The 18,174-nt window shown below is 40.1% G+C and overlaps 1 protein-coding gene across 9 annotated transcripts in view; it reads left to right on the plus strand.

Moving 5' to 3' along the window:
* The first annotated feature begins 3,941 nt into the window (after positions 1-3,941).
* C5H8orf34 (chromosome 5 C8orf34 homolog) overlaps positions 3,942-18,174 on the plus strand; it is a 374,916-nt gene continuing 360,683 nt past the window's right edge. For 3 of the 9 annotated variants that reach the window (XM_075971377.1, XM_075971379.1, XM_075971380.1), the window contains exon 1: positions 3,953-4,501. In XM_075971377.1, the coding sequence (XP_075827492.1) occupies positions 4,433-4,501 (69 nt within the window). In that variant the 5' untranslated portion in view covers positions 3,953-4,432. Of the gene's footprint in view, positions 4,502-4,594; positions 4,685-13,246; positions 13,305-18,174 lie in introns of those variants that run through there. The other 6 variants (XM_075971373.1, XM_075971372.1, XM_075971376.1 and 3 more) reach the window with 4 other exon arrangements.

Below are 18,174 nucleotides of genomic sequence, written 5' to 3' on the forward strand. Positions count from 1 at the left end.
AATTCATTATCAAAACAGCTGTTGGTGTGGCCAACTCCAAAGCAAGGGGAAATGAAGTCCTTGGAATGTCGGTAGCCAGGATTTCAGTGTTTCAAATACCATAAAGAGTCAGCTCATATTCTGCTCTACTTGCTAGTTTTTACCTGGGATAAGCTATTTGTTTGCTGAGTGTCTCTATTTCTTCATCCGGAAAAGATGAGGAAAGCGAAAACACCTATTTCTTGGCATTATCTCCAGGATTAAATGTATTGGTTCAGTGGAGAAAATGTGGTGACTGTGTTCAGTGCTTGATATCTATGGCGTTTGTACCTGGTCAGGCAGAAACAGAGCAAGCTCTTTATGTTCACTCCCCTTGAATGGCCAGAATGCTCACAGGTACTGTGTTCTTTGGGAAGGTACTTGTCTCTGTTTATTGCAAAGTAAGAAAGTAAAAATCATCAAGGAAAGGGCAGACCATATTTCAGGGCTCAAGAGTCTCAGTTCAAGAAACCTAAGAGACTGTCTCTGTTTTCTGGCCTCTGTACTGAGTCAGTTTCAAGAGGTCACATTGCTCATGCTCCGAGCTGGGTCAATTGGACTTCACCACTGTTCCCTGTCTCGCATTGAAAATCATTTGTTTAAGGAGCTGTGCAAGGTGTCTTACAAATGGAGTTAGACAAGGCTTTAGCACATTCTATAAATTGAACTCTGTATTCTTGTAAATTATGCTGACAGGCACTCCTAGAGCACAGTGAGGTCAATCCAGCCTCACGAAAAACGGTCTTCTGTGCTGTACACAAGCCAAAAACAGAGGAAGGACCCCAGAGATACCAAATTAATGGGGACAGAAAAAGCTTGTTCAGTTCCATCCAAGACCAGCATTACATTTCAATCAATCTTTTAAAAATATTTATTTTCAGTTTTTAAAATTGTCTTTATGTGTGTTTGTCAGAAAGAAGAGATAACTCTGGAGCTGGAGTTACAAGTATTTGTCAACAGTCTGGCATTGGTGCTAGGAATCAAACACTTTTGTGGAAGAGCAGCAAGGTCTCCTAACAGCTGGGCCATTTCTACAGCTACCTAATCAACCATAAAAAGAATTAATGATTAAAGTTATTAAGATGTAGAGACACAGGGTTCTAAAGGTAAGCTTACAAAGAACTTACTTTTTTGAAAACATATTGCATTTTGTAAGTATAAGAAGATTATTAAAATTATTAAAACACAGTTTGTGATTTTAATAGTTCGCAATTTTAGAGGACAGAATATGTATGCAAAGAACTAAATGAGACAAAGCAGACTGTAGGGACCATGAGTCAGAGGAAACGTTTTGTCTAACACTCCCCAGATGAACGGAACCGATCTACTAAAATTTATCTCATTCATTATTCTTATGGAGTGCCACATCCTTAGATGGAGCCCTTGCCACAGGGCATGCTAATATTGATAAGCTCAATTATTGATTAATTTCTACACTACAGAGTATGGGATGAAAATAGACTCCACTTGAGAACCAGAAGGTCTGAATTAAAACACAGACCAATCAATTTTACAATGGTGGCTTGGACAAGAAACTACTATCTCCCAACTTTATTCCAGGAACCAGTGTCATTATTTATTTCTCTTTCCTATCTCATTTCACATACAGTAATCAACAGATTGGCTCTCATGCATGTCTTGATAAAATCTCATCTCTTCATCCCAAACCCTAGGCTTCACCCTAGCTGTCATAATTTACCGTGGAATGGGGAACCCAAATAGTCAATCCCCATCACTCACAAGATATGTCACTCCTAAGCAAGACATTTAAGACTTTGGTGGGCTGAACACTGATTATTATTATCCTCACGCTTAGAGTATCAGCATGTATCTTCTTTAATGTATAAGCTTTAGCCAGTGCAAACTTTGTCTTTTCCTTGAGGTAGTTCTTGATGTAGATAACTCTTGATGTAGTTCTTCTGGGCTTGATGAAGACTTATTCATTATATTAATTATTTGATTTTTAAGAAAGATATTCATCATCTCTCTTAGACAAAGTAGGGGCACTTTAGAGAAGACAGTCCTGATCTTGAAGAACAATGTAGAATTTAAAATACTTGGTCTGGGTTATCTCACTCTATGTTTTCTAGATCCATCCATTTGCCTGCAAATTTCAAGATATCATTATTTTTATTTTCTGCGGTGTAGTACTCAATTGTGTAAATGTACCACATTTTCCTTATCCATTCTCAGTCAAGGGGTATTTGAGTTGTTTCCAGGTTTTGTCTATGACAAACAATGCTACTACGAACATAGTTGAGTGTATGTCCTTTTGGTATGATTGAGCATCATTTGGTTATGTACCCAAAAGTGGTATTGCTAGGTCTTGAGAAAGGTTGTTTCCTAATTTCTGACAAATTGCCATACTGATATCCAAAGAGGCTGTACCCAGAAAGACAAACATCATATGTACTCACTCATAAGTTTATTTTAGACATAAAGCAAGCCTACAATTCACAATCCCTGAGAACCTAGACAAAATGAGGACCCTAAGAGAGACATACATGGATCTAAACTACATGGGAGGTAGAAAAAGACAAGATCTTCTGAGTAAATTAGGAGCATGGGGACCATCGGAGAGGGTAGAAGGGGAGGAGAGAGGAAGAGAGGGAAGCGGAGGAAAATATATAACTCAATAAAAACAATGAAAAAAATACTTGGAACTTTAGGTGTCTCACAGGCCTTCCTTCCAACTCCACAACATATATCATAGAAATATTGATATTCACATCATATATTCAATATATCCTTAGCATACTAAAAAGTAAATAAGTAAGTATAATTGTGTACTGTCACAGAACATACATGACAGCCCTTAACACATCACTGCTGTTTGTTCCTGCTGGCCCCTGGCAGGTCATCCCGGGCTGGTTGCAAAGGTAACAGCTTGGACATCTTTCCACACCAAATCAAGTGTGTTTCAAGTTATCAGTGGCAACTAATACTCTAACAGCTCTGGTAGATTTCTAGTATGTGAATTATTCAAGGTAATTGCTATAATACTTCTGGAAATGATCCGTTCTCATTTTGATCATTGCATGTTGCCAGGATATTTTAAAATAGAGAGAGGCTTGGACACCAGTAAAGACATCAGTCACAGAAATTGGGAACACAGCGGGGGGGGGGGGGGGAGAAGAAATCTATACTGTAATAGTTTTAAGGAAACCATTGCCTATTATTGTACAGACAATGAGCAGTTTTAGTATAAATGTTTTGATCTAGCAATACATAATGGTTTGGAACCAGGGAAATCGTCTTTGAAGCTTCCGTGTTTTATATTGTATTTTTAAAAATTGCGAAGAACTCTACAGAAAGCCCAGTGATAGCTGTATATCTTCCTTTTGAACAGCCCTGCATAATAAGAAGGGATTAGGTAAAAGTGAGGTGCTCAGGAGGTATCTAGAGGAAGCAATGCTGGGAGGGCGCTCATCCAGAGCGCCTGAGCCCTAGCTAGAGGCAGAATTGAAGGCGTGGGCAGAGAAGCGCACTTGGAAGCCCAGAGCTGGCTCGCTTTGTTTCATCTCCCTTTCAAATGGCCAGGGGTTGCTTCCAGCCTTTGGGTGTATGCACTTCGGGAATTTTCAATCAGTTCTCAGACAGTTGACTTGCTCCAGGCCAGATCAGATACCTTTTTCATCTTCTTTATTATTATTCTCTTAAAGACAAGCAACTTTGTTTTCGCTTCAAAACGCACCCACTAGCTTTAATTTCTGGCTTTCTCTCTTTCTCAGCTAGTGAAGGCAGAGCAGGCTCTCAGGAGAGGATCATCCTGGGTGATGAGGATCATCCTCTTTGAAACTGCAGTTGTAGCTGCCAAGGAGTAGCCAACAAGCACCAGATTTATGTGCACTTTGAAAGAAGCACCTTTACCATTGGCTTTTTGAGCGGCGCTGTCGCTAGGGAGCCAGCACCGCCTCGGGGAGCAGCCTGGGTACTGGCTCCTGGCAGCCAGGAGCTGGGCGCACACCGTGGCGCGCTTTGGGCGGTTCCGCGCGCTGCCACCCCTGCGGCTGCCGATGTCCCCAAGCTGAGCTACCGGAGGCGCTGCACAGACACTCGCCTCTGGCCACCGCCACCGGCTCCTGCTGCTGCCGCCCAGAGGACAAACGAGCCTCTGCCCGCGATTTCCCCGCGGCGGCCGCGTTGCGGAAAGCTGAGCCGGTGGGCGCGAGCTGCAGGACGCTATGGAGTTCTTTCCTCGCTTCGGAGTTGCTTGAGTTGGCAGAGCCTCGCTGGGGTTCCCTGCTTTCTGCTCCCTGCTCCCTTCGGGGCTCGCCGCTCACCGCTTACCCGGTTGTTGCCCACCGCTGTGCCAGGGAGCCCAGGCTCCAGAGCTCCTGTCCCGAGTCCATTTGGGGGCAAAGGAGGGGCTGTCGCCAGCCAAGGGGCACTGTCTTCTCTCATCTATTTCTCCATGGCGTCTCGTCAACAAACCCGAATCCAGGCTTACCTGGAGAAAAACAAGATCGGTCCTCTGTTTGAGGTAAGGAGCCCTGGTGGGCAACGATCCCGCTGTCTTTGGGGGTTGGGGTGCAGAAATAAAATCAGAATCCCCCTAACTGGAGGTGGGGTGCAGAGCAAATGCGCGGGAGAGGGAGCACTGCCTGGTTAGCTGTTCTGGAACGCGGCCCAGAGGGCACTTGGCCAGTTACCTGGACGCAGACAGGTGAGTTCCGGAGGGTCCACCCTTAGCCTAGCAGGACAATTGGAGCCGTCCGACTGTCCTGCATCTACTACCAACATGGTAGGGCTCGCACAGAGTGAGACGGGCAATTCATATGCACACCATCAGACTAACACACACACACACACACACACACACACACACACACACACACACACACACACCTGGAATTCACACTATCTTGCATGTTAAATTTTTTTTTATATATAAATATGGGCAGAATAGGGCCTGAAAAGGGGGAGGAAGTGCCCAGTAGAGAAAGAATACGTTGAACCGGAGGGAAGCTGGCCCATTGGGAACCCGATACTGATCTGTGCTTGAAACTAGAACCCTTTGCCTAGCTGCCCCTACCTGTGTTCAAAGGTGGAAACAAGGTGGGAGGGAAGGATTTGGGGAAAGCATGCCTGTTTTCTGAGAAGGAGACTATCTTGAGTTGTTTTTTTCGCCTTTAAATAATTGGTGACAAAAACACAAGGGAGGAAAAAGAGCAGGAGCAAGAGGGAAACTGCGACCTAGGGGCAGAAAGCTGGGTACTCACTGGGGGCACCGCAGGTTGCTTGCTCAGTGCTGGCGGTTGGGGGTGGGGTCAGGTATTCAGGTGGCAAGGCTCATCAGGGAGGGAAGCCCTGGGTTCCTTACTCTCACTGTCCACTATCCTAGATGAGCACCCACTAGAGGGGAGCCAGAGAAGGGACCAACTGATCTCCAACACACACACACACCTGAAAAACGGCTGCAGATCTCTTAGCTCGAAGAGTTGGGGAGAAAGGGGAAAGGGGGGTTATTATTGGTGTTGAGGATGGAGGTGCTTCTTGCAGACCAGGGCAGGAGAGAGAGAGAGAGAGAGAGAGAGAGACTGAGAGAAAGAGAGAGAAAAAATGATGCGAATTAATGGCCTAGTTTGAAAGGACTCATGGTGTGTGTGTGTGTGTGTGTGTGTGTGTGTGTGTGTGTGTGTGTGTGTGTATCAAATAAGTCTTTTTCCCTGGGGAGAACAGGTTTCAAATATGTAAGCTTTGCGAAATCCTAAAGTTTTCCTGCCCGACCTTAAGTTAATGTGGTAATATCTAGAAGTGTTGTAGCATTGTTCTACAAAAACTCCTTTAACAGGACCACAAAGTCTTGCGGCTCTATTAATATTCTGTTGGTTTCAAAATGTTGGCAATGGAAATCTTGCTTCTGCTAAATCGGTACCCTCCAGTCGTGTGAGCCTCTAGAACCCTTTCTTTATGCTTAGTTTAATGCTTCTAAGTTACACACGCCTCATATCAGTAAAGCGCAGAAAGGTAGAAGCAGAATGATGAATAGTATATAAATTGCATCAAAATAATCGCATGAATACATTTAGACTGTATTTGCCGACTGGCAACCTGGAATCTAAAGCTCCATTAGCCATGGAAAAATAAGTGAATTTCTCTAAGAGACAGCTCTCTCACTTATTTCAACACTCCCATCCTTCTTTCTAAGTGATAATAATGGAATTAACCTTCTGCGTAATTAGGAAAGAAGCTCAGGTTGGTATTTACGAGTTGTCTCCTCCCCTTTAATGCTCAGCAGCTAATTCCCCACGGAAGAGTTTTAAGTGACAGAGGAAATTGTTTCACAAAAGCTTTCTCTCTCCTCACCCAAACCCAACAAAATTCTAAGCCTTCTCTTGTACTGCACGTCCATTACATAATCCCCATTAGCTTGGATTGAAGTGATGAGTAGCTAATTTTTAAGGATTAATGAGCACTTTCCATCACTGAAGGGAGGAAAAAAAGCACGGTAAGTTCTCTGCTAAGGGCAGGGTGGGGCAGATGCTCGGGCAGTCATGGTGCTAGAGCTTGGCTCTGAGAGCAGATGTTTCTCCTCGAGTTAGAAATCAGTGTAGTCAGATGTGGTGGCCCACAGTGGCCATACTGGCACTTGTGCGGCTGCAGAGAGATGATCACCATAGTTACCCGGTCAGTCAAAGGTGGAGAGCAATACCTGTCACAAATACCTGTCACAGCAACCCCCCCCCCAAGTGACCAAACCTAACAGCAACAAACAAACAAAAAACCCAGAGTACAGAAATACAAGATGGATGCTGACGATCTCAAATTCCTGTGACTCAGTGATTCTCAGAACTGACTTGGAAGCCTCAGTGGAGAGTCCCTGGGATGTGGACCATCACGAGTAGTACAATAGATCGCTACAATTCTTGGACCACATTTTGAGAAATAATAATGGAAACTTAAAATTTTCTTTGACAAACCACCAATCAAAATAGGCAACTCCCATACTTATCACCTACAATGTTGTCTGGAGGCCCAAGTACTGACACAGGGTTCCTCAGTTGTCAAAACATGCAGTATCTGGCAGTGTGTCCCATTGTGGGCTTTGTATGTGAGGAATGTTTGGAGAAAGCTATATACAGTGAAACACTTTAAAGGGAGTTTATCAAAGTTATTTAAAGAATATCAAATAGGAAAGATAACCTCCTCCCAAGGGTGAGAATGACTGGATTTTCTGGATTTTTTTAAGACTATGTAGTCATGGCTGCCTTGGCTAGAACTTCATTTGTAGACCAGGTTGATCTTTCAGAGGTCCACCTGCCTCCACCTCCCAAATGCTGGAATTAAAAGCATGCCTCACTATTCCAGGATTGATTTTTTTTAAAACTTTGAAATCTATTTATTCAATTTCTGTACTTAGTTTATCTCTTAATATTGGCTTTATCACTGCTAATTTGTTATGTGTGATGATTAAAAGATGTTGCATTCACCACCTCCAAAATAAATTGAAGCTAACTTTAATTTGAAGTCATATAGGAATATACATTTAAACTGCCTTTAAACATGACCTAAAACAGTTTGAAGCATTGCAAACCATGCTTTAAAAATCATTGCATAAGAGCCCCAAGTGATGATATTTTAAAAGATTATGAGCCCATGCAAGATAAAATGACTTGCATTCCTCAAACTTTGAAAGTTATGTAGCATGTAATAGTTTCAGTTTTCCCTTTGGCTTTTTAAAGGCAGGCAAGCAGTGTGTCACCTGGGCATTTGGTTTGCAAAGAGTGTTTTACAGAGCTGTGATCCCATAGAACTGTGACTTTGCTCACTTTAAAATTTACATCTAAGTTTTTATTTAACTGGAAAGGTATAAAATGGTTCATGTCCCACAAAAGTGAAGTAGTTTTGTAACATACATAAATGTGTGGTGTGAAGAGAGTTGTATCGAACCCCAAGGCCAGCATGTTAATATCTTTTAAAAAATCAGTACTTAAAAACTCTGTACCTGAAAAAAAAAACAACTCTGTACCTGAATTGCTTGACATTTACCTGCTTAGGGAATTAAACTGGCCCCTTTTGTCTTTAGTAGAAACCATTTAAATTAGCTCCTGAGAGATTATGTGATGTGGAACAGCAACATCCCTCATTTTTCACACAAAGAGCTATGCACTTTTAGTTCCCCCTTTTATTAAATATACAGTAATTATTTACTGGTTGGAAAGATATTCAAGATAGCCAAGCATATTGGTTCTGCTTTCACCAAAGAGTATGACATCCTGAGCTAGTTCAAAAAGTAGTAAGGGTACTCATGTGTTTTCACAGAAATTTCAAGTCTATGTGTGCTGACTGTGCAGTCAGCCAAACTCAGTGTACGTCTTTGAATGTGGTCTTTCTCCAAGTAGACTGGAGTCACTTTCTCATCATGCTTATAATTCACTGTCCCATTACTTATATGGCCTAAATCTGTATGAACTAATTTGCTGCACACAGGGTGATTTAGACTCAGGACCAAATCTTGGGCTTCCCCAGACCCATCTTTGTACATTACACTGTAGTATTGCTTGCTCATCTCTGGTACGTACACTTATGGAAGCTCAAACTTCAGTCTGCTTCTATCCTTCCCAAGCTCATGACTTTTCTTTTTTAATATCCTTTATAGTCTGAAAAGCATACCCTGCTCTTATTAGGAAGCTATCCTGTCTGTGGAGATGTATGCATGGTTCTTGTGGGAGCCTGCTTGTTTGTTCACAGTTGCTCAGCCCCAAAATAATCATACAGGAACTATATTATTTGCAATATATTTGGCCAATAGCTAAAGCATATTTCTAGCTAACTCATATCTTAAATTAACCCATCTCCATTAATCTGCGTATTGCCACTAGGCTGTGGCTTACCGGGTAAAGTTTTGGCATCTGTCTCTGGTGGGGCTACATGGCTTCTCTCTGACTCCTCCTTCTTTCTCCCAGCATTCAGTTTAGTTTGCCCCACCTAACTCTCTTCTGCCCTTTTCTGCTATAGGCTCAAAGCAGTTTCTTTATTAACCAATGGTATTCACAGCATGCAGAGGGGAATCCCATATCACATGCTGATGGCTGTGGTTAGCATATGGCTATAAAGGGTACAGAAGGATAAAAAAGTCACCCCTTGCTAAACTCAAGAGGTGAGCTCTATGCCCATATAATTCTGAAAGATAAATGTAAAAATGTAATTTTTAATAAAATGCTTCCAAGGGAGAAGTCATAAAAATACCAGCATGATACTTAGAAAGTCTTCAAGTTAATAATAAGCCAATATGTGTTTGGAGCAACTCTTGTCAGAGATTTCCTCTCAGTTCTTGAAGTGATAAAGGTTTTTTTTGTTTCTAAATTTATATTAATCTTTATAATCCTGAAACAGTTAGAGAACCATACATAAGGTAAGATGATCATTTGAATAACATTTTCCAAAGCCAAAGTTAATACATTTGTATTGATTTACCTTAAAATAATCTTTAAATGCATTTAATATGCTTTAGGTTATTAGTACATTTATTTTTCATTTCTACCTTGTGGTGTTTTCTTTTCAATTAGTTTATAAGTAAATAATGAAGTAGTGCTGGGGATGTAGTTGACTGGGCAAGCACTTGTCTTTTATACACAAGATCTGTAGTCATTCCTGAGCACTCCTTGCCCCAGCAAAAGAAGATTAAAAAAAAAAATAAGCATTCAAAAACATTACCAACATATTTGAAGATGCAAGTAGTATCTCAGTGTTTGAAATGCTCTTATTATTTTTCTAAAACAGCCTTTTATTTTATTTTACATACCAATCCCAGTCTGTGATCAATGGAAATATGGGATTTTGGAAATACTATGGCCCTCTTTATTTCCTTACTATTTAAATTAATCAGCCGTCAGGCAGAATCATGCAATGAGCACAGCTAAATTGGGCAGGTGACCTTGAGGATATGTGGACCTGATTCAGGAGCTGAGCGGAGCAATCACTTGGCAGGACCAGATGATTTTTTTTATTCGGGGGGGGGGGGGTGGTGGTGGTGATACAGGTATTAAGGAAAGAATCGCATTTATTGAAAATCATGAAAGCCATTTTTTCCTCCCAGATGAAGATATAAATCAGAGATTAGAAGTGGAGAAAGCTTGAATGTTAGAGTGGAATGGCAAGTGCTGTGTAACCTAAGGACTTTCAGTAGATTTGGAGATTTTACTTATGCTACGGCGTTTGTACCACATTTTTATCCTTACTCTGTTTACTGTGAGAAACTGACTTCTCACAGGGCAGGGTTCCCTGCCCTCTCTTAAACAGGGTGGGAGAGGGAGGAGGGGTTATGCGGGAGCAGGAGGGCTTTGGAAGAGGGAAGGAAGTGTAAATAATTGAATGGAAAAATAAAAATAGTAAAAAAAGAAACTGGAAATGCAATACCCAAGTAGCAATGAACACAGGTGGTACCCAGATTGTGGTGTCTAAATATCCTTCCTTAGCAGAAGGTGAGCTGGAGAGAAGACTCAAGTGGCTAAAAGCACTGGTTGCTCTTCCAGACGTCCTAGGTTCAATTCCCAGAACACACTTGGCATCTCAGAACTGTCTGTGGCTCTGGTTCTAGAGGATCTGACACCTTCACACAGATACAAAAAAAAGTCATAAAAACAGGAAACAGCCTTTTGATTTTCAGGTGTAGAGAGGAATGAGCAAAGCAAGTAGGGCCCTAAGGTAGCAACATGGGGGTTCTTAGAGTGGTGGCAATGATCTCTGCGTTTGGACTGAGCAAGTGTCAATATGCTGGTCTCGGTGTTATTCTGTATTTTACATGATATTCCGACTTGGGAACATGGAAATAAGAGATTTCTTGTACAGTTTATTGCAATTGCATATGCGTCTACAATTACTTCAAAATAAAATTTTAATAAAGTAGTCCCCAGTCTATGTATGGTTGAGTTTCAGGCACTGTGACAAAATCACTTAGAACACCATCTTAAAGGAGGAAGGTTGATTCTGACTCATGATGTCCGGCCACGGCCCCTTGGCTGTTTTCTCTCAGGCCCGTGATGGGAGGCAGATCCGGGAGGGAACCTGTTCCACTCAAGGAAGCTGAAAAGGATGAAAGAGGCCGAGGAGCAGGGCAGTGCCTCAGTATCACCACATCCCCAGGGACATGTCTCAGAAGGTGAACTTCCTTCATCTTGGCTCATGAACCTAAAGTGTCTGCCGCTTCTCTACAGCACCAACACCTGGGGAGCAAGCCTTCAACACCTGTGTTTGGGGGGACACATTTAGGTTCTAACCATAACATTGTCTCACATACCATTTCTTAAGAGGCTGTTGGTTCCATAATCAAACAATTAAAGTAAATTACAGAATTGGCTAAACTGTTCAAAATGTAAAGACTGACAAGATAAACACAACGTTTTTAGGCCTTTGTTATATACAACAAATTATCAATAAGTCCTTAAATTTAGGAATTAAAAATTGTACACTTCTCAGCAAAACAAATCTTACTGATCCTCCAGCTAGTCACAAAAATATTACACAATACTGCAGTGTATTTAGACGACATGATGCAAATTGCTGAAAGAATCAATAATTTTGAAGTTGTGTTCTCTTAAATGTAAATATATATTTCAATTTGATGTGTAAATATGGTTATTCTATTAACATTGGTGGAATTTTTGTACTAGAAAGTTGCTTAAATATATCAAATTAAAAGTGCTTTTTCTGAAATTAAGTTACTTCACTTAAAATAACAGTTTTCTAAAATTTTAAAATAACAAATCTATCAATTTTCCTGCAAATTTCCAAGTTTCATTTTCTTATGACTGAATGAAAGCATATTGTATATACGTAGCACATTTTTATGGGCCATTCATCAGCTGATGAACAATGTAGGGTGACTCCATTTCCTTGCTGATGTGAATAAAGCAGCAATGAACATATACGTGCACAGAACTCCGTAGTGGCTTTCAAGTCTTATGGGTATTTGCTGTTTATTCTTTTCCACATGTGGGTACTAGCTTTCAAAGCAGATACATGTGTGTCAATGAGAGAGAGAGAGAGAGAGAGAGAGAGAGAGAGAGAGACTCATGAAACCAGAAAGAAGAATATTAAAAGAAAAAAAGGTGTCAAGGAAATGAGGAAATAAGGAAGGACCATAGGACACGTGACATCAAAGTTGAAAAGAACTATTGGGGTGGAAGGGTAAGGCAGGAGGGTCAGGGAGCTGAAGACGCTTGTGGGAAGATCAACAACAGACAATTATGCTTAAAATACCATAATGAAGCTTTTATATGCTAATTTAAACAATGAAAGTAGGAATCAACAAAAACTCTTAAAATTATATGAGTAATTATACATATGAACGTAATTCATTGTGACGGTTCAAAGCCTCATTTTGCTGAAGCAAGCCCAAGAAATCTCAAAAAAAAAATAAAGGAAAGGTTTATTTCTGCTCACAGTTTTTAGAGGTTCAAGTTCACCTTCAGTTGGCCATATTACTTGGGGTGTGTGAAGAGGTAGTCCTTCATAATAGGACTTGCTCACCTCATGGAAGCTAGGGGATGAAAAATAGAGACGACTCCAAAGTCCTATTTATCCCCTTCCTTGCTAACACATCCTAGTAGCCTAGCTTCTTCCTAAATTGCTGTATAGCAAGCTTAATGGTCCCACCACTGTCAATAGCAACACAGGCTGAGATAAGGCCCTTTCAACATGGGCTTCCAAGGAGCAGTCAGATTCTAATTACAATATGCTTGTCAAAGAACTCTCCAACCAATGGTTTCATTTGTAGGAATGTGTTATGCAGAAATCTTGGCACATATGTAAAAATTTGTAAGAATATGAATTGTATATTATTTGAAATGGTCAGAACTTGTGACTAAACTAATGCCTTTATAAATAATAAAATATTTAGATCAGTTTGAAACCATGTTTTGAAAAAAATACACCTATTAAAACGAACCAAACTGATACTCATATGCAGAGTTCACTACTGCTATTTAAAAGTCTCTGTAATAACAGATGACTGAGACTTGGAATACTAGTGTGCCCTGATACATACTGAAGTGAAATATGAAAAAGATTTCACATAGAAATATTTAGAATTTACTTCCTTTTGTATGTATAGACACATTTAAATGAAGTTGGAGAGCCATAGGCTGACAGTGATATAAGCTGGTATCGGAATCCTTGTCTTCCCTTTTGTGTACATGTTTTAGCTCCCCAATTGTGAGTGTGTTTTTTCAGTGTCTCTTTAAGAACAAACAGATGTGATCACAGATTCTCTGTTGGGTTATATTGACTGCCGACTTGACAGAATCTACCAACACCTCGGAGACAAACATCTGCCTATGCCTGTGAGGAATTTTCTGGATTAAGTTAACTGGGTCTCAGAGTGTTTCTTTGTACCCTAAAGTATTTGAATGTTCTAAAATATTCATATATTGCATTTATATTCTTCAGTGTAGCTAATTATTAATATGTGTGTGTAGTGTATGCATGTGTGTCTGTGTTTTCACATGTGTGTGGGCACATATAGATGCCTATGTAGATCAAAAATTAATATCTAGTGTCTTCCTTGATCACTGCCCACTTTATTTATTGAGGCATGATCCTTGGCTAAATCTAGAGCTTAACTACATTTAATTTAGCTAGTCTGCTCATCCTGGAACCTCTCATCTCTGACTCCCTAGTAATGGGATTACAGGCAGGATAGCTCTCTTGCCTAAATTTTCTGCATTTGCTTGGGATTAACTCTGGTCCCCAGGATTTTGCCATAAGTGTTTATCTATCTTGCCTTCTCCCAAGTTCCCGTATACCCAATTTTATTTGAAAGAATATTAGACCTAGTAATCATGGCATATTTCTTTTTTCCCTTTTATTGAAAATAGGTTATTTTCTCACATAATATATTCTGATTATGGCTTCTCGGGAATTTCCTCTGCTCCTACCAGTTCCTTCCCACCATATTTCCCCACCTTCGTATTCACACTCTTTCTGTCTCTCATTAGAAAGCAGAGTGTTCTCAAGGATAATAATAAAATATTAACAACATAAAATGCTATAGGATAAAACAAAAACTATCACTTCAGATTTGGACAAGATAAATAAACAGAAGGAAAAGAACCCAAGAGAAGGCACTAGAATCAGAAACTCAATCATTCGCACTCAGGAATACCATAAAAACACCAAACTAATATAAAAAACATAATATTTATACAGAGGACCTAATACAGACCTCTTCAGGCCCTGTGCATGTTGTCCCAGTCTTTGTGAGTTCATATGACCTTTGCTCATATGAAATTGATTTAAAGGTTCTTTAAATGTCTCTTGGTGTCCTCCACCTTTTTTGGCTCTAACTCTGTTTTCATTTTCCCTTCTGTGGCATTGCCTGAGCCCTGAGGAGCAGAATTTAATAGATAAATCCTATTTAAAGCTGTGTGTTCCAAGGTATATCTCTTAGCATAATGTCTGGTCTCTGTATTTGCTCCCATCTGCTGCAGAAGGAAACTTCTTTGATGAGCAAGGCACAATCTTGTAGTATGGAGGAGCAGGCTGAGTCCGGCTGCCTGGCTAGCTTAACCCCTGAAATAACCACAAAAATTGTATTAATTTAATTACTGCCTGGCCCATTAAATCTAGCCTCATCTTGGCCAACTCTCACATCCTGATCTAACCCATTACCATTAATCTGTGTATCACCATGAGGTTGTGGCTTACTGAGAAGTGTATCTGACCTGGCAACTTCATGGCGGCTATCTGTCTCCCTTCTTCCCAGCATTCAGTTCTGTCTACTCCACCTACCTAAGTGCTGCCCAATCAAAAACCAACCAATGAAAGCAACACATAGATAGAAGAACCTCCTACACCACAGTCTGGGAACATACCAACATGTCATTAGGAGTAATTTTATAGCACATTTGTTTTGTTTGATTGATTGATTTTTTTAACCTGTATTTTGTGATTTTTACCTCAGGACCATGGGGGATCTAATCTTTGGTTCTTGGTCACCAAAGCAGTGTTGTGTATAGGTTCCATCTCATGGAGAGGGCCTTAAGTCAAATCAGGTATTGGTAAATTACTCCCACAAGCTTTGTGCCACCATTACCTTAGCATACCTTACAGGCAGGGCACCACTGTTGATCAAAGGATTTGTGGTTGGCCTGGTGTTTACATCCTCTTCTGGTAGCTTGCAGAGTACCTTCCCATACCAAAGACAATAGGACTCAGGGGCGAAGACTCTATGTAGGCACCAGCTCAGTGTCTTCATTTTCATTGAGTTGTGTAGGTGTCTTCAGCAATGGAGCCTTGCTGTCAGTTTGTGGACCTATATTCTTGACAATAGTCTGAAGTGTTTGGGATTCCTATGGGACTCCTTTGGCCAATAGTTTAATAATATGTAACCCAATATTACTCTGTAAGCTTAATTTGGTAACAAGAGATGGCTAGTTAAGACTGTCTCCTTCATTATTTGGTAATTTCTTTTAGATTGCTTTCATATATGTATATATTTTAGGAGGTTTATACTTTACTAGGTTTCCATACTACCCCTTGAATGTCCCTTAATGTTAGCCATCTCTCTCCATATTCCCTCTCTCCTCTTCTTTCTTCCCCCTTGATCATTCTATTTTAGCCCCTCCCCCATCCATTCAACTATCTATTCTATTTCCTTTTCTTAATGAGATGAGATCGATCTTACCCTCAAGTCCACTACTTACACCTACCCTCTGTGGTTCTATGACTTTTAGCTTGCTTATCATTGACTTAACAGCTAATATCTACATATAAGTGAATACACACTATAATTGTCTTTCCGAGTCAGGAATATCTCACTTAAGATGACGTTTCCTAGATCCATCCATTAGCTTGTAAATTTCATGATGTATTTTTTTGATAGCTGAGTAATATTTCATTGTGTAAATACACCACATTTTCTTTACCCATTCTTCTGTAGAGGGGAGGGACATCTAAGTTGTTTCTAATTTCTGACTATTATAAATATAGCAACAATGAATATGGTTGAGCAAGTGCTTCTGTGGTAGGATGAAGTATCCTTTGGGTTTATGCCCAAGAGTGGTACAGCTGGACCTTGAGCTGGACCTTTTCCACTTTCTCTTTTATCATGTTCAGTGTAACTGGTTTTATGTTGAAGGCTTTGATTCTCTAGGCCTTGAGTTTTGTGCAGGGCGATAAATATGGATCTGTTTGCACTCTTTTACATGCAGGCATTCAACTGGACCATCACCATTTGTTCATACTATGAAGACTTGAGACTGTCTTATTAAAATCGACCTTGGATCAAGGGGCAGAGCCAGCAACAAATTGACAGGAATTAGCTCTAGAGAGTTCAGAGGAGCCAGGGAGATGGATAGAGAAACACACAGGGAAAGTAGGAATGGACTTGGTCTTTTTGGTTTGGGACAGCTGAAGAGATGCCCTCTTGCTGGGTCTCCAGCTAAAAAGGAAGTTTAGTTGGTTGCTTCTTGGCCTCTGTGATCTAGCAGGTTTTCAACCCAACATCCGACTCTGGAATACTTAGTGGTAAATAGAACAATTTAGCATTAAAGATAAGCAATAAGCAATCAACAATTTGTTGAAGATGCTATTTTATTCCAATGTATATTTCTAATTTCTCTATCAAACATCACATGTCCATAGGTGTGTGAATTTATGTGATTTAATTTGATTCCATTGACTGACATATCTGTTTTGTTTCAATACCATGCTGTTCTATAGTATAAATTGAAATTAGGGATAATGATACCTCTAGAAGATCTTCGATTATTCAGGATTGTTTTAGCTATACTCATTTTGTGTGTGTGTGTTTTCATAAGAAACTGAATTTTTCTTTCAAGATCTATAAGGAATTGTGTTGGAATTTTGATGAAGGATTGTGTTGAATCTGTAGATTTCTTTTCTTTCTTTTTTTTTTTTTTTTTGATTTTTCGAGACAAGGTTTCTCCGTAGCTTTTGGTTCCTGTCCTGGAACTAGCTCTTGTAGACCAGGCTGGCCTCGAACTCACAGAGATCCGCCTGCCTCTGCCTGCCAAGTGCTGGGATTAAAGGCGTGCGCCACCACCGCCTGGAGAATCTGTAGATTTCTTTTGGTAGGATGGCCATATTTTACTATATTAATCCTGCCAATTCTTGAGCATGGGAGATCTTTTCAGCTTCTGATATCTTCTTCAATGACTTGACGTTTTTATTATACAAGTCTTTCACTTGCTTGGTTAGAGTTACTCCAAGATAGTTTATATTATTTGAGGCTATTATGAAAGGTGTTGTTTTCTTAATTTCTTTCATAGTCCATTTTTCATTTGTATATAGGAGGGCTGCTGATTTTTTATGAGTTAATCTTTTATCAAGTTAATAGCTAAAAGTGTGAATAGGATGTGGAAGTTTCCTGATGGAATTTTTACTCTCTCTCTCTCTCTCCACAGTCTGGGAACATACCAACATGTCATTAGGAGTAATTTTATAGCACATTTGTTTTGTTTGATTGATTGATTTTTTTAACCTGTATTTTGTGGTTTTTACCTCAGGACCGTGGGAGGGAGAGAGAGAGAGAGAGAGAGAGAGAGAGAGAGAGAGAGAGAGAGAGAGAGAGAGAGAGAGAGAGAGAGAACAGGTTTTCTCTGTGTTGCTCTGACTGTCCTAGAACTCTCATTAGAGACCAAACTGGCTTCGAACTCACAGAGATCCTCCTACATCTGTCTCCTATGTGCTGGTATTACATGTGTGCATCGCCTCTACCCAGTGCCTTTCAAGTTCTTATCCCCTTGATTTCCTCCAGTTTTCTTATTACTCTAGTTAAGATTTTAAGTACTGTATTGATATATATCAAGAGAGTAGACACTCTTGTTTTGTTGCCGATTTTAGTAGAATTTCATTGAGTTTCTCTCCCTTTAAGTTAATGTTGGTTATGTAATTGATGTAAACTGTCTTTATCATATTTATGTATTTCCCTTGTACCTCTAATTTCTTCAGGACTTGGATCATGAAGGGGTGTTGGATTTTGTCAAAGGTCTTTTCGGCATCTGATGAGATGATCATGTGGTTTTTGTCTTTCAGTTTTTTTCTTTTGCATGGAGGTTTTATATATGTTGAACCATACATGTATTGCTTGGATAAAGCCTGCTTGGTCATGGTGGATTATTTCTTTTATAAGTTATCTGATTCAGTTTGCAAGAATTTTATTGAAAATATTTGCACCTATATTCTTAAGGG

This window comes from Microtus pennsylvanicus, chromosome 5, assembly GCF_037038515.1.
Source record: "Microtus pennsylvanicus isolate mMicPen1 chromosome 5, mMicPen1.hap1, whole genome shotgun sequence".
NCBI classification, from domain to species: domain Eukaryota; kingdom Metazoa; phylum Chordata; class Mammalia; order Rodentia; family Cricetidae; genus Microtus; species Microtus pennsylvanicus.